Below are 25,381 nucleotides of genomic sequence, written 5' to 3' on the forward strand. Positions count from 1 at the left end.
TGAGAAGTGCTCTTGATAAACTGTTATTACGTTCAATTTTAAATTATCCTCACTAGCTATCAAAATGTGTTTGTTCACTTTGCACTTTAAAGCTGTGTATGTGAGCTTTCTTACCATTGCTGCTATTGTCCTTCCAAAAAAAGCCTGGAAGCTGTGAACAACTCGTTTTATTAGAAAGCAAGCTCTGCAATAGCTGTTTGAAACTAGATACCAGGGGAAGAAAAAAACAACAGACTTCATGTTGGGTTTGGAACAGAGCAAGAGGCGTTGGGAAATATAACTCCAGATTATATTCGTGCACGTGATATAAAAGAAGCAACAACACAGCCTTCTAAATTTGTCCAGCAGTTTGAGAATCTCCTTAAATACCTATTCCCTTACGTTAAGCACCTAGTAAAAGAAAAGCAGATGATGGTAGCAATGGTAGCAAATGTAATTGTTAGGGAAGAGGGAGACGGGCTATACTGTGTTATCCTAGTGCAAGTTTGTGTTCTTCTGGGATTAAATTGAAGTTATCAGCTGTGAGTATACTTATGTAGCTCTGTGGAAAGAAGAGGAGAAACAGCAGTTGCCTTCTCTCCTAGCACAAAATTAGTGCCAGCAACCTTGGGTCAGAGCAACATACTGACTGATCCGTTCCCTTCAGTTCAAAAGTGTACGTCTGCCAAAGCCAGCGTGGAGCTGGGTGATGTTCCTCCTGCAGCCTTAAACTATGGCAGAAAACTTGGGTGGAGAATAGGAGAGCAGCCAGCCGGGGAGGCGGGGACATGCAGGAAGTAAAGGCTCCCTGTGCTGCCTCCTCTTCCTCCTCCTTGCAGCTAGCTGGGCAGGCAGGAAAGGACAAGCTTACCTCTTGCTTATATTCATTCTTTCTATTCAGAATTTGAGTGGCAAAAGCAGATATTGAGCTTGAATCTCTGCAGCCTCATGTACTGGACTTGGAAAAGTACAAGGGGTATCAAACAGAAAACAATGCTTCCTTCTAACTTTGATGTCTGCTTTCCCTCCGCTGTGCGTTAAGTCCACAGCCAAACGGATTCCCATCGGAAATTAACACCCAGCTAACTCTTTGGTGTGTGCATCTCTTTTCCTGATGGATTTTACAAAAAGAGAGATCTGTCCCGTATTTGTAATTGTTAATTCCCACTGTTGTTGCTGTTCTCACAAGGATTGCACTAAAGAGGTAGGTGAGAGTGTCAACTCCAGAGTAATTGTGTGTAGCTGCAGTAAAGGATTTGGGGGGTGGTGAATCAGAATTCTCAACAAATCTGAACTGCTTTGCATGGAATGGTTCCTCAGCTTTTAAACTCGATGATACTTTTTCTGCAGCTTCCTAATGTACATTAAAATCCTGAACAGCAAAGCTGGAACACTTGTTGCTCCTGCTATTTCCAAGCTGTGTTGCTATTTTTCGTTTTTTTTTTTTTTAATTAGGATTGCTGAGGTCACATGATGCTTTTTCTTTTTTTCTTTTTGTATAGTAAGTTATACAGCACTGATTGTATTTTCTCTTATGATATTTTCAGTATCTTTTGAATTACAATGAGATGTTAAACTACTGATTCAGTTATTTGGTGAGCACTGATGCAAAATACCATGTTTTTGGGCAAAAATTGTGAAGAGGAGTTCTTGTGTTTTAAATATTTCGAAAATATGGATTTTTTAATAGTTACAGATCTTGCTTTTAGTGGATCATATAACTGTACAAATGTGGATGTTACAATTTTGGAATTCAATTTTTTTTACCTGATTAAAATCTGATGAAATCACAAAATTTATCATATCTAAGTTAAGTGAAACGTGAAATTTCCTGTGCTTAAAATGAAGACTAAGATAAGTGTTAGTAAATATCCAGGTTTGCATCAGTTGCACCTTGTGCTACTTTACACATGTGCCCATATTATAAAGTTTTGGATGGCTTTTCAAAATGTAAAAATTAGTGAGTTTACTTGAAGTTTGCACTGCTTTCAAGGGAAGCGATTCTGCCCTTGTTAGCTATAGCCCTAGTGCTCCTTTTGTAAGCCTCAGAGTTTGTGCCACAATGTAGTGAACCTGGCTGAGTTTGCTTCAAGTCTGATAAATGCCGTGATCTGGTTCGTTATGCAGCTGTATAAAGGTTTGTGCCAGCAAGAGGGGGGGAAATGACATGGGTGTGGAAAAGGGCAATGGAGAACAGGAGACTGCTGCCTTCAGCCCCAGTGCCAGTTTATGCTGTTGTAGATAATAGCTTGGGAAAATGTTTATGATTTCATGTGTGCCTGGTATACCTACCTACACTTTTATTTTCCTTTGCAAGAGCTCTTCCTTTCATTTCCTTAGCAAATTATTAAGACAAAAAAAAGCTAGTAGGATTTGGGTATTTAGCTCTGATTAATGGGACAAATAGATTAAAAAAAATTAGATTGTGTGGTTTTTCTAAGCAGTTTGGAGACTGGGGAATGAAGAGAAGCATGTAAGAAAGTGACAGTCTTGCAGTAAGTGTGAAATGTTGAAACCAGGAACACTGAGTTGCTTAGTATGTACTTCAGCGCCTTTGTGTTTGGAATCTAATGAAAGTATGCTTGGCTGCTCAGCTCCTGAGCTTTTAAGGGCACATCAAGGTTATTTGAATTGCAGGGCTCCCCTTTGGTTTCTCTGTGATGGTGTGATGAAGCTGTAAAAGCATCTGTGGGTTGATGTATTGATTATCATTAATACTATCTTCTGTCTTGCGTTGTGAAGTAGTCTGGCATTTGCAACACTTGGAGGGGAATTTTTTTTTAAGGCTGATGCTACTTAAATAGCCTAAACTTTAGCATAAGGGATGCTTGGCCAGCACTGGAGTTCAGCAATTTTGTGGAAGAAGCTAAGAAAGGTGCTTGAATACCTAATCCTGTATTGGTTTTAGGCCCTAGTCTGAAGGTCTCCCAGATTTTCTGAGTAACAGTTAGGAATGTGGAAGGTGTGGTGGAAGAGTCTTGGAGGGGTTTTCTTCTTAACTGAACTACTGTTTTGGAACTCACAAAAAGGAATAATCCAAAATGGCTTTTATGGAAGGTCCCAAACACTTTGCACAAGTATTTAACTTCTTTCAGAATAGAGATACACATAGTATCAGACTGAATCACAGATTTTATTTTTTTCCCCCTGGCATTGTGCAAGACCAGAGCTTGTAGTCAAATGGGCTACAAGAAGGCTCACATTCTGGTTTCTTTAAGTTAATAATGTTGTTGTACCAGTTGTCTCGTATTCATCTTAGTTTTCAGTTTTTCTGACATGAGATCATGTCACAGATCTGACACCTTCCTTTTACTGCCACAGTATAAATGAACATACATGTGGGCTGCTGGTATGGCTGGAACTTGGGCTATTTAGAAGTATTGAATGTGGTAAATTTTAGGTGACTTCTCTGGCAAGTTTAGATATAAATCTATTCAACAAGCACACAAATAACTATTGCACAGACTATGCCTGCCTATATGTGCATGTTGGTGAGCATTTTATTCTATGTAGAAAGATCTGTCTTGTACACATATGAACGTGAGCAGCTGGGACCATTTAAAACTTGGCCATGGTTAAAGGTGGATGTCTCTGTGACTCATCATTGCTGTATGAGCAGAGACAAATGCAATGGGTACTTGATGCAAGTAGTAAATGCAAAACCAAGTTTTATGAATCTCTTAGAGTGCATTGCTCTGTGACATGTAGCTGGAGACTTACGATGTGACCTGGTTACAGTATTAAAATTTGCTCGGGCAATCTTTGCTCTGGTGTCTTACCAGCTGAGGCACTGATCTTCAAAAGCTTGATGTTCACTGAAGCTTTTAAGAATTAATTTAATGTTCACTGACAGGCTGTGTTTCAGGGCTTACTCTTGTCACAATATACTCTTCAGTTCTGTGAATCTCGATTGCTAAAATTTCGTAGGAGCAAATCTTAGAGCAAAGAAATAGAAAATCTAGAATGCTGTTCTAACAGGAAGTTTTTAAGTGAAAGATCCGCGTCTTTCTGTAGTTCTTGTCCTTTCTTTTAAATTCCAGATGTGATCACAACACCTTTGTACAACATCATGACAAATGCTACTGTTCACTGAAGGACTGGGTGCTTGTGCACCTCCAGTCTTGCATTTGCATCTGTTAAAGTCCACTATGCCCTCTCCTGGAAGAGTGTGGTAGAGAGTATCTTAGGCAGTGAGCACATTGAATTCAGTGTAACGCAGTGCTTGGCCAAGAAAAATGGTATCTGAACGTAGATGAAAATTACTAAGAAAAACAGTATCTGAATGTAGATTAAAATTACTATCATATTAAGTCCACGTTCCCTTAAATGATGGTCTGCAGTTGCAAAGGCTGTGGTTCAGAGACTTGACCCTTTCCATTTCAAGGCTTCCTTGCTACTGACAATAGAAGAATGGTGAGAGAGGTATCTAATGGTATGCTGAAATGGTATATCTGTACTTTACACTCTGTGGTTTTTCGCTTGTTTAGTTGCAATTCGCCAGTGATACAGGGTCAGATGTGTCCTGTGTAGGTGGTAGGTAGTAACTGAAGGCTCGTAACATGTAGTATTGTGTGCCAAATTATACTGATCTCAGGATTGTTTGGTTTGAAAGTTTGGGCACTTCAGATAACAGCATTTAAACAAGATGGCTCCATCCTCTCTTGTGTCCTAAAATACAGAATTTGAAGCTAAAGGCTGAATCAAGTAAAATTGAGTGCCAAATTTTGCTATGTTGGACAACTGACTTCCTGAAATAGAGCTTTTGGACATGATTAAATGACGGAGTTTGGCTTTCTGTGCCTGCAGTGCTTGCAGAATACCCAACTGAGCATATCTTATGGTTTATTTACTTGACGGAAATGAGTAGTTGACTGAAGTTAAATTTTGTTTCCCTCTGTCCCCCCCCCAATGGCTTTAACATGTATTGGAGAAAGAATTGTCATGTGTTGTTGAAGAGCAATTGGAAAGGTGCATATTGTTAACTTTCCTGAACTCAGCAGTAATCATCCAAGAGTACGGTTGGAGATTAGTAGATCTGGGAAGAGCTAAGATACAAGAAAGTCTTTTTTTTTATTTTTTAAGCACTGACCAAGTTATTTAGTGATTCAGTCAGATCATTCTGGGCTAATGTTTTTCCCCTAAAATCACTCTGCCAAAATTAGTTCATATAATGGCATGTTGGAAACATTCTGGGAAGCAGCAGAATCCTTTGAAGACTGTTAAGTTAATCATGTGGGTTCGTGCATTAGCGTTATGTAGGAAACATTTCCATTCCCAGTCTAGTATGTTTATTCTCCTCTAACCATCATGCCTTCTGTAGAAACTAAATGGTATGCTTAACATAACTTGGCACCTAACTGCCAATACCTAGTGTAATGGAGGTCTAATTAAGAAATGGGGAAAAAAATCCATGTTTGAAAAACTCACTAGCAAACAGATGAACAGTAAGATTGGGGGCAGATTTCTTGGTAATTTCCACTAGTGGGCAATTTGGGCCAGTTACCTATTGAATAAAAATAGTTGGTTTGTATGTGAACTTTTGCACAATTGAAAGTTAAATCAAGTGGGCCTTTCAGTTCTTCTGTTGTTACTTGTATGTTCCAGGGTGTCAAGCCAGCCAGCTTTGATAAAGTAGCAATCCCTGAAGTGAAGGAGATTATTGAGGGATGCATTCGGCAAAACAAAGGCGAAAGGTAAGTTTTCTTTCTAGATAGAGGTATTACTGTTGACTCTGTAACTGTGATAATACCAGATACAGTTAGTTGTTGGGGTCTGATGAAAGTTAGGAAGCTATTATTACTTCTGCAGGATCTATTCTCTCGCAGGTTCTTATTTAACACTTGCTTTACAGCCTTAGTGCCAGGAAAAGTGCAAAAGCTATAGTAACCATCCAAGTAATTTTACTCAAATTCTACTGATCCTTTAAAGCTTTGACCTCATCAGTAAAATTGTGTATGACAGTCTTCCCACATTACCAGGTAATAATGGTTTTATTTGGTTGGTTCCTTATTCCATAGTCCTGTTTTTTGTTGTCCCTTTGATTCTTTATGGCTGATTATTTTGAGGGCTCCTTATTTTATAAGTTCTTGCTGCTCATTTTCATTCAAATTTTCTGCAAGATGACATCTACGTGAAGTGATTAGCTTATACCATTACAGAAAACCTGTAGCTTCTCTAATGGCTTATTTGTGGATTTTGTTTCACTTTCTGCATTTACATAGTTGTTGCTTACTGGGTGTTGAGTTTAAGAATGCTTCAGCCTTCTGTCTATCTATAGCTTCCCACTATCCTGTTTGGAGCCTGTTTTGTCAGTTTATGGATGTGGATTCATTTCTTTCTATTTGTTCTTGAAGCTTTACATCTGATGGTGTTGCTGTGTATTTTTAATTTCTATTCATAAAACAACAGCTTAAAAGCTGTTTAAAATAATTGTCTTTTTTCCCATTCTGAGTTAATTTTGTGGCTGCATGTCACTTCTTCCTTGCCATTTAGCTTAAACAATTAGCTTTTTGACTACTGCTATTATGCTATGTATATAAGAACATAATTGACCCTTGGTACCTTCTGGACAAAGGTATTTGTGCCAAATGATACTATCTTGAATCACTTCGACTTGTACAGAATATGAAAGAAATCATGTGGTGCTTAGCTAATGCTCATTGAATTAGCTAGGTGAGACTTCTGACAATATCATGAAATAGACTGAAATATATATTTCATTATTACTGATCTGATTTGGGGACTATGGGTTGTGTTAGATCTTAACCTTCAGTAAAACCAAACTGTTTCTTCTTTAGTTAATACATAGCCTATTCAGTTCTGTTGATGTAAAATCTGTGGGCATTTCTGCTGACCAATGTATAACTTTACTGCATCTGTACTTTATTTCTCCATCATGATTTTATATAGAAATCTGGATGATAAGCTGTCAAATTAATGGGAGGATTAATGGGAGGAAGCATGAAATGTAGACAAATTTAGCAGATCACCAGGCAAGGACATTCCTTAATAATTTATGAAAACCTAATAACTGTGTGCTTTCTACATTCTTTCCCAATACGCTAGATATGCTATTAAGGACCTTTTGAATCATGCTTTCTTCCAAGAAGAGACTGGAGTACGGGTAGAACTAGCAGAGGAAGATGATGGAGAAAAAATTGCCATTAAACTCTGGCTGCGAATTGAAGACATCAAAAAACTTAAGGGCAAATATAAAGATAATGAGGCAATAGAGTTTTCCTTTGACTTGGAGAGAGATGTCCCAGAGGATGTAGCACAGGAAATGGTAAGTGGTGGTGGTCTTACAAAACATTGAAGGTATTGACATTCTCTGACAGTGAAATATTGCCCATCAGCCTCTGCATTTACTGTTAATGTCTAGAAATAAAACTACTTCAGAAGTTTGTGACTGAGAAGTTAGTGCAAGAGAGTGATAGCTTATGTTGTAGTACCGCAACAGTGGCTGTCTATGACAGTCTGAATTCTGTGAATATATCCTCCTTCAGGTGGAATCTGGCTATGTCTGTGAAGGGGATCACAAGACAATGGCGAAAGCTATCAAGGACAGGGTATCTTTGATTAAGCGAAAGCGAGAACAGCGTCAGTTGGTGCGAGAAGAACAGGAGAAGAAGCTTCAGGAAGAAGGTAGTCAGAAGCAGCAGCTGGAGCAACAGCAACCCTCAAGTGCTTCCCATGCAGGGTCAAAGCATCCTGTATCTGTCAGTGGTACTACTCCTGTCCCCACTACTTCAGCATCAGTTTCTACACAAGTGGAGCCTGAAGAACCAGAAGCTGATCAACACCAACAACTTCAGTTCCAGCAACCCAGTATATCCATTCTTTGTAAGTGTGTCAGTTGATTTATTTAGGAACTCTTGCATTTACACTATTTCCCCCACCCTTAGAGAGTCTTGAACTTCTGGTGGATATAGCACTAATTATCTTAAGATGTTGCTGTCTGCTGAAGAAAATAAGGCCAATGGAATGCACACCAAAAGAAGATGCATTTATGTGCCTTAGCTGAGCCAAGTCAACAGTGTAATTTGCAGTTCAGTCTTAACACAAAATAATTTTCCTTTGTTATAAGTTAATAAACTAAACAAACTCAGGCACCTGAAGTATGAACGCATGTTCTAGTTCTTGCTGCCCTCCTGCAGGGACAATATATTCTTGTCATGCAGCAGGTTGCATACTTTTGCACTAGTGCAGTTAGAAGTATTAGAAATACTTCTACGAATTGTCACTAACTTTTGTTTAAGGTGATAATTAGATTGTTGCAAGCAGTTCAGATCAAAACTTAGTTTCAGGAAAAATTTCATTTCCTATTCTACATACTAAACGTGAACAGATGAGGAAAAGTTGGGAGTGTTGTCTGGCATCCCAACATTTGAATAACTACCTGAATAATGGTATTAGATAAGTTCCATATTAGAGTGGTGAAATTATCAAATTGCTATCTGCCCTAAGGAAGTAGAGATTAAGTTCTCTATCATACCTACTTCAGGTGCATCTACCAGCCAGCACAACCCACCTGTTTTATACTTCTATATAAAAATAAGTAAAAGTAATAGAACAAAACTGAAAGATCATTCATGACAAATGGAATTTAAATTTTTATTTCTCGTTCAGCATTTAATAGGGAGCATAATTTACTTTCAAGTATCTTTCCAAAGAACTCCTGAAGTTACTGATTTTCAGAGGTTAGGGGAAGGCATGCTGGTAAGGAGTTACTATATTGAGAAAGAAAAAAAAAAATCACAGTTTTTCTATCAACATAAATTTTAGCAGAGGTAAAATGCTTATAAAGTCTATGTGACATGAAACAAATGCAATCTAGTATTCTATTATAATACGTTCAAATTATGAAACAAGACTGCAGTTATTGAAATGCAGATTTTTGTCTTTAATTTCTGCAGCTGACGGGACAGTTGACAGTGGCCAAGGGTCATCTGTTTATACTGAATCTTGTGTGAGCAGTCAACAGACTGTGTCTTATGGTTCCCAACATGACCAGCCAATCTCAACAGCTGCAGTCCAGGGGTACGCAGCTTCAGTTGGCCCAGTGCAGTCACAACAGCATGGAGGATATCAGCCACCTGCAGTGGTAAGCCAGAACTTACAGTATTGCAAACGCATGGAAATACTTGGTTGTGGTTTTTTCCTTCTTCTTAAAGGAGAGAGGAAAGTCTGTCAGGCAGTCTTCCATGTTTTTGTTTTGTTTTGCATGCAATACAAATTCTGTATGGGAGCAGTTAATGGCCTGTTTTTATAAGGTGACTGAGTCTAGTTAAATAAAATACAAGGGTATATTTGTCTTTAAAGCTTTTTTTTTTTTAAAAAAAAGGCTTTGGGGTTGAGATTTTAATGGATGTAAATAACATTCCTAGTACAAGACTGAAAATAAGCACTAAATCTCACTTGAGAAGGTGTTTTGTGTGTATATGAAGTTACCGGGGTTAAAGTTAAGCTGTTACTTTGATTTGAAGGAGGGGCTAGAACAATTTGAGCTGCTGTTTAAATATGAAATTGCTATGTATGTTCTGTGAGACTTTGATTACAGATCCTGAAGGTAAGATCTTTTTAACTGTTATAGAATGCTGCATGTGAGAACTCCAGACTGAAAAGACCCCACGCCCTTGTTCCCAATTTTATTTCTAGCTTGCGTTGATTTGCTCATCAGTTGCCATGCATATTCCTTTACCCTGGAAAGTCTGCACTGGGCACAAATACTTTTCCTACTATGTTCATTTGTGTTGCCCTTTTATTTTGGTATGTTTTTCCCTTGGTATGTTTTAGGTAAGAGTATGAAACCAGGCAGAAGTCTATTCCAACTCTGGAGTAGAACTTCTGCTACTGTTACATTGTCTTCAGTGGTTCCCTTGTCTTGTTTTTTTTTTTTTTTAAAGAATCAAAACCTGAGGCAGTGACATTATGTTATTATGTGGTAATACCATGCAGGGAGATGATGCGATACTTTAGACTTGAGGGTCCTCACTTTTTTGGTACTTGTGCTTGCGGACTCGATTACAGAATCATTGGTGTTCATACCTTTTTGGAAAACATCCTGGTTTCAGTCAGAGCCTGAAGCTGTGTGGTACTGCTAGTCCCTGAGCAAATGAGTTTTCAAGCCCTCTAAATAAGCTCTTGCTCTGGATAAGACATATTTTGATGTGCGAGCGTATCTTGGACCAGAAGCCATTTCACTGCCTTGGGATGGCTAGCTTCCAGCTTGAAAGACCATTATCTTTTGAGAGGGATGGGAAAACAAGCACATAACAGATGTAAAGTCAAGCTGTTTAGTTCACTCCTAAAATGTGCTCATGCTCTATGGTGACGACCGTGGTACCAGAAGGTTGACAGAACGGAGCAGAACACTGCAAGAACTACTAACAGTTTGTTGGGAAGACAGGATGACAAGTCAAAATGATATTGACAACTGGAGAAATGATCCTAAAAAGAAATAGAATGCAGTTCAATCAGGACAAGAGCAAGGTTCACGCCTAAACAGGAATAATCTGCTACACAAGTACAGTATGAGCAACAACCAACTAGGCAGCAATTCTGCCAGAAAAAAAAAAGTCAGGGATTATATTGGACCACAAGCTGGACATGGTCAAAAACATCATGCTGTTGTGAAAAAGGCAAACATCATGTTATGTGAAGTAGTTCTGTTGCTCTTGGCCTTTGGTAAGTCTATTCTGGACACCCTGCCTGATGAAGAAAGTTGAGGGTAAATTGGGAGAGAATTCAGAGGAGAGTGACAAAAAAACTCAACTAGGAATACGCAAAACAGGGTTTATGTGAGAAGACTAAAAGAGTTAAGTTGAGTCTATAGAAGATGAGCTTGAGGAGAGAGAAAGCTGTAAAGGCTTCCATAACACAAGAAGAGGCTAATCAGATCACAACACCGTTGTCAGATACAACAACAAAAAAAGCTTAAATAGGAGCAAGGAATTATTGTTTGGAAAAGAGTTTTTTTCTAACCAGCAAAGACATACTGTAGACACCATCACTGGAGAGGTTTCTGAACAGGCTAAATAAATTAGTCAGGAATTACATGTGTAACTAGTACTGACTTGGAACAGGTGAAGATTAAAGGTAAAATATTTAATCCTTTGAGGTCCCGTACGCCTCTGTTCCAAAATCTTGAGCAGTCTAGCAAGATTTCTTATATCAGAAATACTTAAAATCAGATCTCTACTAGAGATCTTGACTTTTTTTTCTTGGAGTTCTGTATTTGATTTCAATTATCTTAAGAAATTACATCCATAGGAGGAGCACATATAATTAGAGAAGGAAATCTTGCAGTTGAAGGCTGTCTCTTTAAAACATAACCTTTCCACTCACCCTAAAAAAAAAAAAAAGACAAAAGTCTAATTCTGATTCTTCCAGTTTGGTTGGATTTTGACCCTATGGCCTTCTGGATTGTGGCAATATTACAAAATCTTGGTGATTTTATTGGCCCACTGTCTGGAAAACGCTAGTCTAAGACTAATTTTTCCTAAATTTTCCACATATTAAAACAACTTTTTCCACAACTCCTGCTGTAGAATAAGTGATGTTAAAGTTCTTACGGTAACATTTTAGTTAATAAAGAGCCAACTGTAAACCGTTCACTTAATTCAGGGAGGTGCCCAAGCAGGGAGACTGGTGAGGTGATAAGTGCAAACACACATCCACTCGCTAAACTAAGAATAAACGAAAGCTCATCAGTAACTTAGGGCTTTTTTATTTGTCAAACTCCCAAATGGAGTGAATACACAGTATGGACCACACTGATGGCCCCAGAGAAAACATTCTCTTTTTTTCTGCCTTCCACATGCCTCTTGTAAGGGTGCTAGGGAACTTTCCTCATTGTTCAGTAACCTAAGGCAAACTTGAGTCCTCCTAGGGGCGCATATCCTGTTCCTGGTGTATGTTGGCATTCATTCAGCATTCTCATATCTTCTTGCACACATAGTAGTCAGTATTGGGCCTATCATTGTGTGTCTGCATTTCTTTTCTATCTCATTAGAGTTTTTGCTAGTTTTGTTTTTATTTTTTTAAGAGTTCAATTCTTAACTTTTGTTTCCCTCCTTTAGCCTCAACGTGGTCGTAGCATGTCAGTTTGTGTCCCCCACCTTCCTGCTCTTCCCTCTATGTCCTGCATCCCTCTCAGTGCTCCTTGCACCCCACCACCAGCGCTGTCTGCACCTCTTTCTCCTTTCTACCTTCGGACTGTCCCTGAAGAAACCTTTGCAGAAAAGCTTTCTAAAGCCCTGGAAAGTGTCCTGCCCATGCACTCTGCCTCTCCACGCAAGCATCGACGCTCCAGCCTGCCCTCCCTCTCTGTCAGTCCTGTATGTGTTACCATTTGCCTCCTGGCACAGTAAGATAAGTTATCATTAAATACATCCTAGGCTTCGGGCATTTTTAAAATGAAAAAATGAAAAGTTAATTTTTCATTCCTAATTACTGTGCTGCTAGATTATTGTTTTGTTTTTGTTTTCTTGAGAAGTGATACACTTAAATAGTCAAACATTGATAACATTTTATTTTGTATTTTAGGACAGAATAGTAAAAATAAATGGAAATTATTCAATTGTACCACAGAAGGTAAGGGGAAGCCTAGTTCTTATCCCCTGATGTCAGAAGACTGTTTATTTTCTAACTTCTAAGCAGGCATTCAATGTTAATTAAGCCTTGCACAAACCAGCCAGCTTTTAAAGCTTAGTTGCTGTGGTTGGTTATTCTAGAAGCTTTGGTTTGCTGAGGTAGTGTAGTGATAGTAGAAATTCAGAGTATTAATACTTTTAAGGACTTTTCTTTAAGTTTTAATTGGAGTTGACACTTTGGCTGGTGCATGATGGAAAGAAGCCATACATACCCCCATGTGTTCCAAAAGGTCAGATGCAATATAGCTTGCAGGATAGGAGGTAGTCTGTTTTCAGTCCGGGGCTTTAATTTACATAAAATAAGCTCTGGAAAACTTTTGTTTGTAATTGAAGTATATGGAACTAATTTTCAAAGTGTAGGAAGAATTCTTCAGGAGTACGGGAGTAGGGACTGTCTTGTTAGTATTGGTCAATATGGAAATTTGCTGCTGCTTTTCTGTAAGATGGGAGGGGAAAAGAAACAGAACAATGTGGAAATGACAATTTGAAAAAGTTTTAAGTAGCACCTGTATTAAAGATATATTTGCTGCTGACTTAACAATTTTTTTCCTTTAGGGTTGGTAATACCTTCTCTCAGTATACTGTAGGCAAAGATGAAAAAAGGCAGCATTGCTAAATTGTTTAGTGTTCTTATATAGAATTCTCTCCAATGAAATTTTCCCTATATTGTGTTGACTAACATAAGTCTAATCTGTGATAGCACATCATATGGAGTGGAATTGCTTGAGGACTTTGCTGTTTTTAAACCTGTGAATGTCTTATTGTCCAGGAAAAAGTTGGTTTGTTTCAATGACTGATGATTTCTTATCTGAAAAAGTCTGATGCAAATGGACCAAAGTGATCAAAAGGGATGTTTGAATTTGGTAGAATCCAAAGACCATGCAGTTTTATAGTGGATTTTTTTCGTTTTTTCGGCTGTAGGCTGGAATGGTTCAATCTTATCTCATAAAAGGTCTGTCTTTAGCTCTCTGGATATCATACAGAGAACACTACTGACAGGACACTAGCACTGTGTTTTTTACATTAGATAATACTAAGATTTCACGTCATCTTTATCTTCTAAATGCAAACTAGAGGCTCTGCACTGTTGCTGCTATCAAACTGAATTTTTATATGCCCATATGGCAGCAATGTCAGGAGTTATATTGGATTTCAAGCAATGACCACAATGGATAGCCCACGACAATAAATCTCATTCCATTGTCATGAGCAAAGCTAGTTTCTTTTAGTGGATGATTGGAGTTGGACTGGAAAAGCAGCTTTAACACAAGCAAATGTTTCCATTTGTAGCTATGCCTGCCATGGATGTATTTAATGGATATTTACAACTCATCTAAGTTTCCTAAGTATTGTATGTTTTTGACCATGAATTGAGTAGCCATTCTATAAAGTTACTTCACAGAACTGCATCGTGAACTGTGCATGTTAATGTGCTTCACTTTTAATGTATGAATTACTTGTCTTGTTCATGTCAATACAGCCTCAGCATCCGCGTGGGGGAACACCAACGTTCCCAGATTCACAGATATTTTTCCCAACCGTTCATGAACGGCCGGTGTCTTTCTCACCACCACCTGTCTGCCCGCCGAAGGTGGCAGTTGCTCAGCGGCGCAAGAGCACTTCATTTTTGGAAGCCCAAACTTGCCACTTCCAGCCATTGCTGAAGACTGGCCAGAGTTTAGTTCCACCTGGTGGTAGTCCCACCAATTGGACACCAGAGGCATTGGTTATGCTGGGCACAACAGCTCATAGAGTCGCTGGAGAGCCTCTGCATGTGCAAGTTAATCCTGTGTTTGAGCCAGCTCCTGTACACAGTGACTATAGATCTGGACCAACGCCTCCAGAGGATGCTCACTACAGAATGCATCCAGAAGCTGTATATTTGGTGGGCATGCACTATCCATCACAGGTATCGGAGCAGTATGATCAAGTAGCTTATAACTCTCACGTGACTGAACAACATTTGAAGCAGGTCCCTGAGTCAAAGCATGTGCAAGGTGGTCCTCCACAAAGCTCTGGGTTTGACTATCAATCGGGGCAAGCATTCCTGGCAAGACATGTTCAGAACCTGAGGCTGGATTCTGGGATGAGTCCCCTTTCTCCATTATCCAGTGTTTCAGCTCCTCTGAGTGCAGATCCTGCTCAGATGACGTTCCATCAGGTATTTGTTCCGCACTCTGCCCCAGCTGTGCTCTCGCACAGCGGTGATGGCAGAACAAGCTGTGTCTTTGAGTTCCATGTGCACACACCGAGTTCTGCTCCAGCAGACGGAGCGATTTTAACCCAACGGGTCTACCGAAGTCGCCGGGGCTCTATGGAGACCAGTCAAGAGGAATCCACTCAAGGCATAGGGTTGCATGGTCGGCTTCAGCCTGTGACAGAGGAGCAGTATAACTATCTTGGTCCTGAGTTAGCAGGTCCCGGAGGGGGCTCTGCCAGGCGGAGCTGGCCGGAAGGAAGCCCAGAGTACTCCAGTGATTCCTCACAGATGACTTCCTCTGACACTGGCGATTTTCAGTCTCCTCCCCCTACAGGGGGCTCATCTTCTGCTTTTGGTTCAGACTTCTCATTGCCCATTGTTCAGCTGCCTCAGAAGGTATTGCAAGAGTCGCAGCTCTTCATCTGCTTCCAACAGGGAGCCTCGACTCAGCAGGCCTTGTCCACCTCGCTTTCATCAGGACCACCTGCACTCTATCCTCAGGTTACAGGAGCAAACCCTTCCAGAATTTCTTTGCTTTTTATAAATCATACTTTGCACTTAAAGGGGAGCCATGCTCTTACACTTGCTCCATGTGGTTCTAATTCTTAGCATTCGTGGGGGTGTCTTTACAAGATGTCAGTGGTGTACTAGGATTTCTTTAGCTGAACAGGTTGCAATTAAATAGTGAGGCATCAGCAACCTCTCAGTCCGTGTTCAGCTTTGGGTGAAGTATTGGTAGGGCTTGTGTTAAGGGTAATGTGTGGTCAGTGTTTTTTGTTCTAGTTACTGTTTTGGAAAGAGATAGCTGTAGTTCCAAACTGGCTGTTAACCAACGGGTTTAATGAAATGCATCTTCCATGCAGTTTGAATCAGTACTGATGGTAAAATTTGCTTTGTATTTTGTTCCTGCTCTTCAGCTTTTGATGAGAATGTGTTATTTGAAGTTGAGCATTTGTACGAATAATATTTCAGTGGACAACAGCACGAAAAAGGTTAACTCGCTGACTGTTGAAAGATGTGAAAGTTTTTTCCAGGCTTGGGGGAAGGAAGTGGGGAGAAAACGGAATGGAGTGCAGTATATATTACATGTACATGGATCTGGAAGTGCACTTGCAGGATCATTAAAGAAAGGAAACAAGCAGAGTAGTAAACTAGTAGTACAAATGACTGTTAATGTAGGTTTTGCTGCCTTATAAGCCTAGAATGTGGTATCCTTCTGAAAAAGCAAAATTTGAGACCTGAAGCTTAGCTGGAGGTGTGTGTTTTATCAATATATGGTAAATGTCCTTGCATTAGTGAGTGTAGTATTCTTCAGTAATGTGTTTGTACACCATGGATGTGAGGAGTATGTGTATTGTGTCTGTGCTTGTATTCTGAAACTTTTCACAAAATTATTCTTTTTTTGGTGAAAAGGGAAGATTTACTTTAAGTAAGCTTCTCTCTTGTTCCTTCTGTTGTTCTTGGAATTGAGGACTCTGACATTTCAGTTACTGTGGTATTATCAGTTTTGTGATTCCTCTAGATGAAAGAGGAGAATGTTTTTGATTTATTGTGGTAAGATCTAGAGCTAAGTACTTAAGCCTTTCTGTATGGGATACAAAGGTGTTTTGTTAAAGCTGAAACAGCTTAATCACTAGTGTAATAGATAGTAACTTCTATGCTGTAGGAGAATTTGTGGATTGAAGCTTCTGTGCAAGGAGTTTGAAATTACTTTGGGATTGTTTCTCCATAAACTACTTGCTAAACTTCAGAAGATAAAAAATACACCTGGAAAACATAATAAGGAATCCAGATTGTTTTACAGAATATAAGTTCCAGGAGCTCTTATCTAATTCATTAAAAGATCAGAATCTAAAGACACAAGCCGAGTCAATACAAACAGATATTATTGCAATGGGTTATAGAATATATTTATATTATAGCCAATAAGGGCCTCAAAAAGCTTCTAAAACTGCAAAGAAAAAAAAATGGCTCTTTTCAATGGCAGCCATCTCTTCCCAAACTTTTTATAATTAAAATAATGTATTTTTAATAAACTTTTTTCCCAATAAGCTTCTGCAAGCTGAGTATTCAGAGGATTAAGACATTTTAGTAGATATTCCTGATATACCTATGAAACAGATGTTTCTTACAAAGGCAGTTCACCAAAGTGGTGTGTGTTTAGGGAACTTATCTGGAGGTCTCTAATTGTCTCCAGAATCTGATCAAAAAGGTCACTCACAAAAACAATGGTGAAAATTCATTCCATTTTCCTCTGCATCTTTCACATTCGTTTGTATGCCACTCAGCCATTTTTTGTTGTTGCTTATTCATTCAAAATTCTGTCTTAGCTAGAACGTGGACCTCCAGATTCTTCCAAATCTAATTCTTGGCTAGTAGTGAGTCTGGAAATGACTTTTGACTTGGATTTTGACATGCTTCTCAAAAAGAACAAATGACACATACATGTATTGAGTACTTTGTTATTGGTCTAGAAGTCCGTACATCTTTGATTTTTTTAAACAGTTTTTTCTTCTAGCCTTCTTTTATCCCCTCCCCTGCAACTGTGTTCAGAACACACGAAAAGGTAAACTTTAATGCCTCTGTTTCCAGTTATCATACCTACCAAGGCATCCTGATCTTAACACATCATCAGTGGAGGAAGAAGATGGTAGGCTGATCTGTCTCATATCGAGGGGCATCTGGGTTGCAAAGACTTTGTTGTCTTGGAAGACTTAAAATGGAGTTTGGTACTTTTCCAGATGGCACTACTTTGTTCTGGTTTTCATAGTGGAATTTGGCCAAATGAACTACTTGTCCAGAAAGAACAGCTAGAAACCTATTACAACCAGATCATTCCAGGCAGAAATGATTTTAACAGCCTGCTGCAGAAACCATATGCTTTTTAAAGCTAATTCTTTTTTTCCCCTCCAGACACAAGTGCAAGGCCAGTCAACTTCAAGTAGTGCATCGGTACCTTCTCAGCCTACCCAACATGCTCAGCAGGTATGATGGGTTTCTAAACCTGGAATTAAAACATTTTCAGTGTAGGAACTTGATGACTCCTTAAGGAGCAGCCTTTCCCTGTCTACTCTTCAACTCATAGTTTTGGACAAGAAGAGAAGAATCCTCTAATTTTGTTTACTTTTTGAAATTTGTTTTTAGAATCATGTTAATGCTTCTTCTCGTATGTTTGTCTTCCCCAACTCCTAACTAAGCTTGCAGTGGAGGTGCCATGCAAGGAAGGGTACATCAGGATTTGCAATGGACTGTCTAGACAGACAGACCTCATTCTGATGAGTTCTTCCAACTTGAAATAGTGTCTTCTTAATTGTCTCTTTCCCTTTATAGAGTCTGCATTCTTGTTTTCACTGAAACAAAAATCCTGTTGCAAGATTTGGTGCTGATAATGGAATTTTATTAGTAATACTAAGAAATGTTAAAGTTTAATTCACTCAGTATGTTCAGAAGAACCATTAAGGTCACTTAGCAGGGAATAAAAGTTGAAATTTAAATAGATATAATTTTAAATCTTCCTTTTTGGGGCGTTAAGAATAGCTTCTGCCTCTCTTCCCTGCTACAGAATGCACAGCAGCCAGCCTCTTCTCAGCAACCTGGACAATACTTACCGCAGCAGCCATCAGTTTCTACTGGTGCCACTCCCCCACAAACTGTCTCTCAAACTCAAACTTCACAGGTTATGCCAATGCCTCAGGCAGCAGCTGGGACACAGGTAAGCAGTATTTTTCTTTCTAGCAGAAGATCTCTCTTCACAGCTGGCAAATTAAATATGCTGCTACTTTCACTTTTATCGTCTTCTCTTAATAGTTCCAAAACATTCATCCAGACAGTAGTGTTCTTGGTATACTACAACTGTCGGTTTGGCTGGAAAATATATATTGGAAACTTTCTTTCACACATGGCAGTCATGAATAATTTATTTGAGGGAGGGATAGCACTTCCATGCTCAAAGATCTTTAAACTGTCAAAAATATCATGAGGCATATTGATGAATGGAGTACTATGAATGCGTTTTCAGGAACTTGTCATTTCTCTGCTTCCCATAGAATGTACATCTTCTGCACCATTGTGTGTGTAAAACACATGTTCATATATTTAGGTAGTGAACCATAAGGACTGCCTTCTCCACTCTTGTCATCTCTCTTACTCAGCTCTTCTCCTTTACTCCCTGATCAAGAAGCTTCTGTTACTGAGTATTACTTCATTTTGGCTCATATCTCTATCTTGAACATGTGAGCCTTGATTTTGTTTTTAAAATTATTGTTTTGTTGCTTGTTCATCTAAACTGTCTCTCAAGTTGCATCATTTGCTGGCTTAAATTGACATATCCCCTGCCATTCTCTGAATGCTGGCACAGTGGCTTTTCATTCTCCATTGCTTTAGTCCCCATACCCAAAGCTAAGAGATTTGTTGAAAGATTTGTGCTTCTTTCCTGTAAGAGGACAGGCTTGGCTCTGGGGACAGAGTTGAGGGGAATTGGATTCTGTTTATGCACAAGTCAGTGCTTCAGGGTATTCTAATGTTGCTCTTTCACCCTCTGTGGGTGTCTGTTTCAAGAGCTTGTGGAGTTCTTCAGGGGAAGTGTTGCGAAGTGAGGACCTTTTGGAACTCCAGACAACTTCCCAGCCACTCTGCCAACTGTGCTCCCCACCCACTTTAACAGAGTGCTGTAACTTGAATAATTCTTTCTTTGACTAATGCATAAAAATTCTGCTTTCTGCAACCCTGCTTAAAAAACAAAAAAATCTATCTCTATTTTCTTTACCTCCCCAGCTTCCTGTTTCCCAACCAGTGTCGATCATCCAAGGCGAGCCTCAATTACCTGTTGCAGCACCTTCTCTCCCTCAACCATCAGTTGCCCCATCAGTCCCTGTTGGCTCTCACTTTCTACCCATGGGACAGCCCTTGCCAACTTCCATGGTTCCCCAGTTCTCGGTCTCTCAGTTGCCCATAGCAGCTCCTCACGTGTCAGTGGCTCAGCCGGGTTTCCAGTCGCTGCCCATTTCAATGCCAGGTGGCATGAATCAGCCACTGCTCACACTGGCAACATCTGCTGCGGCAACTGCTATCCCTGTAGGATCAACTGTTGTCCCTAGCCAGCTTCCCACACTGATGCAGCCTGTGGCTCAGTTGCCCAGCCAGGTTCTCCCGCAGCTCCTACAGCCGGCTGTCCAGTCCGTGGGATTGCCAGTCAGCATTGGACAAGCTGCTGAAGCTTCACTTCCTGCTGGAGATGCTCTTTACCAGGTATTGTTGCAAGCCAGCAGAGCTCTTCCCCACCCCTGCCCTCCACATTCACCTGCTCTAAGGTGCCAGCTCAGAACTGTGTGCCTTGGCCAACTCACTTCTCATAAGAGAGCCACTAAGCCACAAAGATGAATTCTGTTTTGTGGTCAAGGACGTTTTTAAAGAGGAAAAAGTGTCCTCTAACACCCTAGTGTTTTGATTTTTTTTTTTACATTTGGCAATGGAATTTGTCTAAAATGACAAACATAGTGCAGGACTTTGGACAACAACTGTGTAAAGGAGGATATCCAAGAGATCTGCCAACTTGAATATAAAAAAGAGACCCAAAACATTGTGATTTAAATATGGGAGTCGTGTTTTGGAAAGAGAATCTGTGGCAGCATATTCAGCAATGTCAGTATTTCATACCAAGTCTGGGAAGGGGAAGGGAGGTGGGGAGGGGTCGACACTGATTTTCTAGAAATAAGTCAGGAGACATGGATCTTGAATATAAAGTAAGTACCTGATGCTAATCATGAAGTGCTAGACTGGTCGGCAAGGACTGCTTCAATCTACTTCATACAATCATTGTAAAAATGGCAATATGAATAGTGACAAAAATTGTGACTTGGCATATGATTGTTCTTTTAGAACAAAGTTGTATAGAGCTACTGTTAGTCTTGAGAATCAGCAGCAGTTGCATAACATGGTCTAAACAGTTCACACTAAAAATTCTTCAAACTAATTTCAAGTCTCAGATCTTAAAATATTAAGTCACACAGGCAACTGGAGAGAATTGGGATATGAAGATTTTGACCGAGACTTGAAATTTTGGGTGGGAATTTGCTTGTTGAAGCATGGTGACTTGTAAGCTAAGCTTTGGCTATTTGAGCAGCTGCTCTGCTTCTCTGGAAAGATGGTCTTTGGAAGTTCTTGAATAAGTACAGAAAGGAAAGTTAGAAGATGCCCCTGAAACTGATACTTTTTTTTTCCTAATTAGCTCTGATATTCACTAACTTGACTCCTTCATTTCTATTGCAGGGCTTTCCATCTCGGCTGCCACCTCAGTACCCAGGAGACTCAAGTGTTGCACCTTCCTCTGCTGTGGCTTCTGTTAGCATTCCTTCTGCTGTACTGTCCCCTCCCTTACCCACAGATGTAATGGCTCAGCCAGGCTATCTTGCCCCTGTTGTGCAGCCGTATGTGGAGCAAAATGTTTTAGTTCCTATGGGCAACCTAGGAGGACAGGTTCAAGTGCCCCAGCCTACAGTGAGTTTAGCTCAACAGGCCTCGTCCGCCTCTTCACAGCAGGCAGTTGTGGAGGTAATTATGTTGAATACAATGTAACAATACATTTAGGGTGTTTAAATTATGGTACATTGTATGTGTGTGGGGAACTAATCCCTTCCATGCTTGTCTTCAGATGGAAATTAATGTTTCAAATAACCTTTTTCTTACAGCAGAATGTCATGCCAATGTGGGGACCTTGTTGCCACTGGCTGTTCTGTTGGGAAGTGAGTGTGCCTCCTACAGGCAAAAACCTGTTAACACTTCACTTCTTGCTAGTACTGTAGAATATTTTGCCATATCAATGAGAAACTGCAACTTATAGCCTTTGAGATCCTCTCGTTATGCCCGTTCCCTGCAGCGTTGATGTTGCTAGGGAGAATTTGAATCGTCTTTGAGTTCTGCATTGGCTTGCCTTTTGCACATTCTGTTAGTAAGACTATGGCTGCATGGCAAACTGTAGTGACACGTAGCAGTAGAAAGGATGGCTGATTTTCTGCCCTTCCCCCACTCCTCTCCAGGATGATAATTTGCTTCACTGCAGTTTGCTCTCCAATCTTTTTGTAAATTAGAGCTTTCTAGATGCCAGCTGTTTGAAGTTCTAAAAAGGCAGTGCTTTTAGCTTTATAACTGATTTGGGAGGAAAAATTGAAGACTGATGGGTGACATCAAAAGGATGGGGGTTCTTTGGAGTTCTTGATACAGGTTTCTCTCCATAGGGCACTCAAGGAGTCTCACAGACTGCTCCTTCAGAGTCTCTGCCATCAACACAGCCTGCTCAGTCTACTCCTTTGGCTTCCTCTATGGATAGGTAAGCATGGATTTCTTTTCACCATATTGAATTTCAACTTCATGTGACAGATTACCCAAGGAAGAAATATCTTTAGGTACCTCTTTTTCACCAGGGATATATTTGTTTTTCAGTAGGGGTGTTCTCTGAGGACAGGAGGAAATAAACTTCCTAGAGGAAAAATAGGTTTATGAGAGTTGAAGAAAGGTTTGCTTTACAGCAGACGATGAAGGGAGTAAAGAGGTTCATGTGTAGTGACTTCTAATCTTTTGTATTGACTGTAAGGGACGCTTTTCTGTCCTTTTGGCACTTAAACTGAATTTAAATTTCAAACAGCTTGAAAACATATTTGGAAGATGTACAGCTCAGCTTACAAGAAATACATAATTAATTACTCTTATAATTACTATTCAAGCAGCTTTATTGGCTGACAGAATTCTTCTCCCCTGCTCTGTGATTAACAGGCAGCCACTGCTATCCTGAGGAGAATATCATCTGGCAGGGTAAACCGTATTGTTGTTGCAGCTATGGAGTGCATGGGTACTAATACAAAGTTGCTTTTTTTAGTGCACATTCTGATGTTGCTTCAGGAATGAGTGATGGCAATGAGAATGTTCCTGCTTCTAGTGGGAGGCACGAAGGGAGGACTACCAAGCGTCATATGCGGAGGTCTGTCCGCAGTCGCTCTCGACATGAAAAGACTGCTAGGCCAAAACTGAGAATTCTAAATGTGAGTGTTGTGGTTTTTGTTTTTAACTTAAGTGACAGTTTGGTAATGTTGATGCCTGTTTTTGAACTTCAAAAGTTGCTTTTCTTCTGAGGAATGTGTCTTCTGTGTGCTTGTTTGGTATGTTGCTGTTCCCCCACTGCCACCTCTAAGCACACAAGCTATCCCCTGCATTTCTTCTGCTTCTGGAGTCAGTATTCCAAAAGTCATAATTAAGAGCTTTTGGGAGCATTACAGATGGCAAAATCAGCTTGCTTAGCCACTAGTGATTCCACAGACTATTCCTGAATATTTGCTTTAATCTTATTAGTAAAGCTAGGCCAGTGACCTGTAAGCTAGAAACAAACAAGGGAGCATCAGGAGTTCTAGAGAAGTATGGACAAGGTAACCTTGGATGTTTGAGTAATTGGTAGATCCTCAGGAAAATAGTGCAGTAAATTGCACCATTTATTAGTCTAGAAAAAGAGAATGTGTTCATCTTAAAGCAGTACTTTTGGTTTGTCTCCATGGGCTTTAAAACTCAAGCCTTATATTCTCATGCTTTTCATAATTTCTTTACTTTAGGTTTCAAATAAAGGTGATCGGGTAGTGGAATGCCAGCTAGAGACACATAATCGGAAAATGGTTACTTTCAAATTCGATTTGGATGGTGACAACCCTGAGGAAATAGCTTCGATTATGGTAAGATAAGTCTCAGAAATAAAAGATTGAATCCAGTCTTAATCACAATAATAATATAAGCAGTCTTATTTTCTCACTTGCTTCTTTCCATGTAGAAAAGCCTGCTTCCTCTTTTTCCTGTGCTCACTTTATTGGTTTGTAAGTACAGCTAGAGTATTCCACAGCAAAGAGAAAACCAGGGCAAACATTTCAGTGCTGGATATGATGAGAAGCAATTGTTTCTCTCCAGGATGTCATCAACTTTACCTTGTGCATAAGAATGGTGAAGGGAGGACAAACAGTAACGCTGAAAGTTAAATTATGGTCACTCAATGTTCAATACATAGTTTTGAAATAATTTGTGATAAATAAAAAATATTGCTCTTCTGCTGTCTTTACAGGTGCAGAATGAGTTTATTTTAGCAACTGAGAGAGACTCATTTGTAGAACAGGTGCGAGAGATTATTGAGAAAGCAGATGAAATGCTGAGTGAGGATGTAAGTGTGGAGCCAGAAGGTGATCAGGGTTTGGAGAGTATGAGGACAAAAGATGATGGCTTCTTTCCAGGGTCGCAGGTATGTAAAAGATGGATTACCTTAGCTATTCATGTTTTCGTTTTTGGGTGGTATGGTTTTGTGAGTAGAGCTAGTTAGAACTGAAACATCCTTTCATGGGAAATATCAAAGCTTAAAAATGAAAAGATACCAGAGCTTCAGATCAGGATGAAAGCCTAAAATTTATTTAGAAAGATGAATAACTTAAACCATTTTTTGACATGTTCTAACACTTTTGAAGGTGCTGAATTTCCAAGTAGACCACTAGGCAGACAATCTTAAATGCTGAGGCTTCTTGGGTTTGAGGTTGTTGTAGGACAGGGCACTAAAATCCCCAGCCTTCTGCTGCTCCATAAACACTGAGAGCTTGGAGTCAGGCCCTCTGTGGTCAGTGAGCTACTAAGAGACTGGATGGGTCAATTAGAAAGCACTGGTATTGAAGCTGGTTGTTGGGAATCATAAGGGGTGACATTTCCTGAATCTTTGCCTTATTTTCACCTAGAACTACTTTGAAATGTCCGTTTATTTATCTATGGAATGTTTAAGGAAATAGGCTGGACTGCATGTTATAAAAAAGATGCTTAGATCAATTTGTTACATTGACAGTCACTAAACCGAGAAGTTATAAAAGCACTATAAATGACATTTGTCTAGGCAAAATTTTACCGGTCTGGTAATGGTGCTTGGGTCCATGGCACTGCATACCTTAAATGCCCACATTTCAGTAAGCTAGCATTTTAAGAACTATCTTGTGGGTTTCTGTTTCAGAATAGAACTTTAAATTTTATCTTACTTTACAGAAATTAGAGTTCAAACAGCCAGATCCTACATCTTCCATGCCACAAAGAATAGGTAAGTCTTTTGTGATTTTTTTCAACAGTTACCTTTTTCTGTTTCAGCGGATGGGTGCAGCCAGGTTTTTATTTTGTATGATGGAGTTCACATTCCATATTGCAGGTTATGTATTTTGTTACAGCTCTGTATCACTGAATATCCAACTTCTTTCTGTTTAGGGGTTCCTCCTAGCTCCTTTACCCAGGTTGTCCATTCTGCAGGAAGACGGTTTATTGTCAGCCCTGTCCCTGAAAGTCGGTTAAAAGAACAGGGATTTTTCACTTCTGCTATTCCTGGAGGAAAAGAAACTCCGGATATGGGTAAGTTATCTAAACTCTTAAAATCTGAAGGCTAAGACACGTTCTTCAAAACTGAAGTTAGTTAAGTAAACAGACAAGCTCCTAAGCACTTAAAGTACTTGGAAGTAGGGAAATGACTGTGCTGGTAAGGAGTGGTTATAATCTGGATGAT

The 25,381-nt window shown here is 39.7% G+C and overlaps 1 protein-coding gene across 16 annotated transcripts in view; it reads left to right on the forward strand.

The window, feature by feature from the left end:
* WNK1 (WNK lysine deficient protein kinase 1) overlaps positions 1–25,381 on the forward strand; it is a 103,515-nt gene that overhangs the window by 52,561 nt on the left and 25,573 nt on the right. For 5 of the 16 annotated variants that reach the window (XM_080575998.1, XM_080576007.1, XM_080576009.1 and 2 more), the window contains 17 exons: positions 5,584–5,672; positions 7,045–7,264; positions 7,485–7,821; positions 8,895–9,082; positions 12,060–12,317; positions 14,113–14,541; positions 17,746–17,817; positions 18,395–18,544; positions 19,606–20,079; positions 21,100–21,381; positions 21,519–21,572; positions 22,065–22,156; positions 22,703–22,865; positions 23,427–23,543; positions 23,924–24,097; positions 24,877–24,928; positions 25,090–25,230. In XM_080575998.1, coding sequence (XP_080432124.1) covers positions 5,584–5,672; positions 7,045–7,264; positions 7,485–7,821; positions 8,895–9,082; positions 12,060–12,317; positions 14,113–14,541; positions 17,746–17,817; positions 18,395–18,544; positions 19,606–20,079; positions 21,100–21,381; positions 21,519–21,572; positions 22,065–22,156; positions 22,703–22,865; positions 23,427–23,543; positions 23,924–24,097; positions 24,877–24,928; positions 25,090–25,230 — 3,292 coding nt within the window. Of the gene's footprint in view, positions 1–810; positions 1,184–5,583; positions 5,673–7,044; positions 7,265–7,484; positions 7,822–8,894; positions 9,083–12,059; positions 12,318–14,112; positions 14,542–17,745; positions 17,818–18,394; positions 18,545–19,605; positions 20,080–21,099; positions 21,382–21,518; positions 21,573–22,064; positions 22,157–22,702; positions 22,866–23,426; positions 23,544–23,923; positions 24,098–24,876; positions 24,929–25,089; positions 25,231–25,381 lie in introns of those variants that run through there. The other 11 variants (XM_080576006.1, XM_080576011.1, XM_080576000.1 and 8 more) reach the window with 9 other exon arrangements.

Source organism: Anser brachyrhynchus (genome assembly GCF_964034855.1).
Source record: "Anser brachyrhynchus genome assembly, chromosome: 1".
NCBI classification, from domain to species: domain Eukaryota; kingdom Metazoa; phylum Chordata; class Aves; order Anseriformes; family Anatidae; genus Anser; species Anser brachyrhynchus.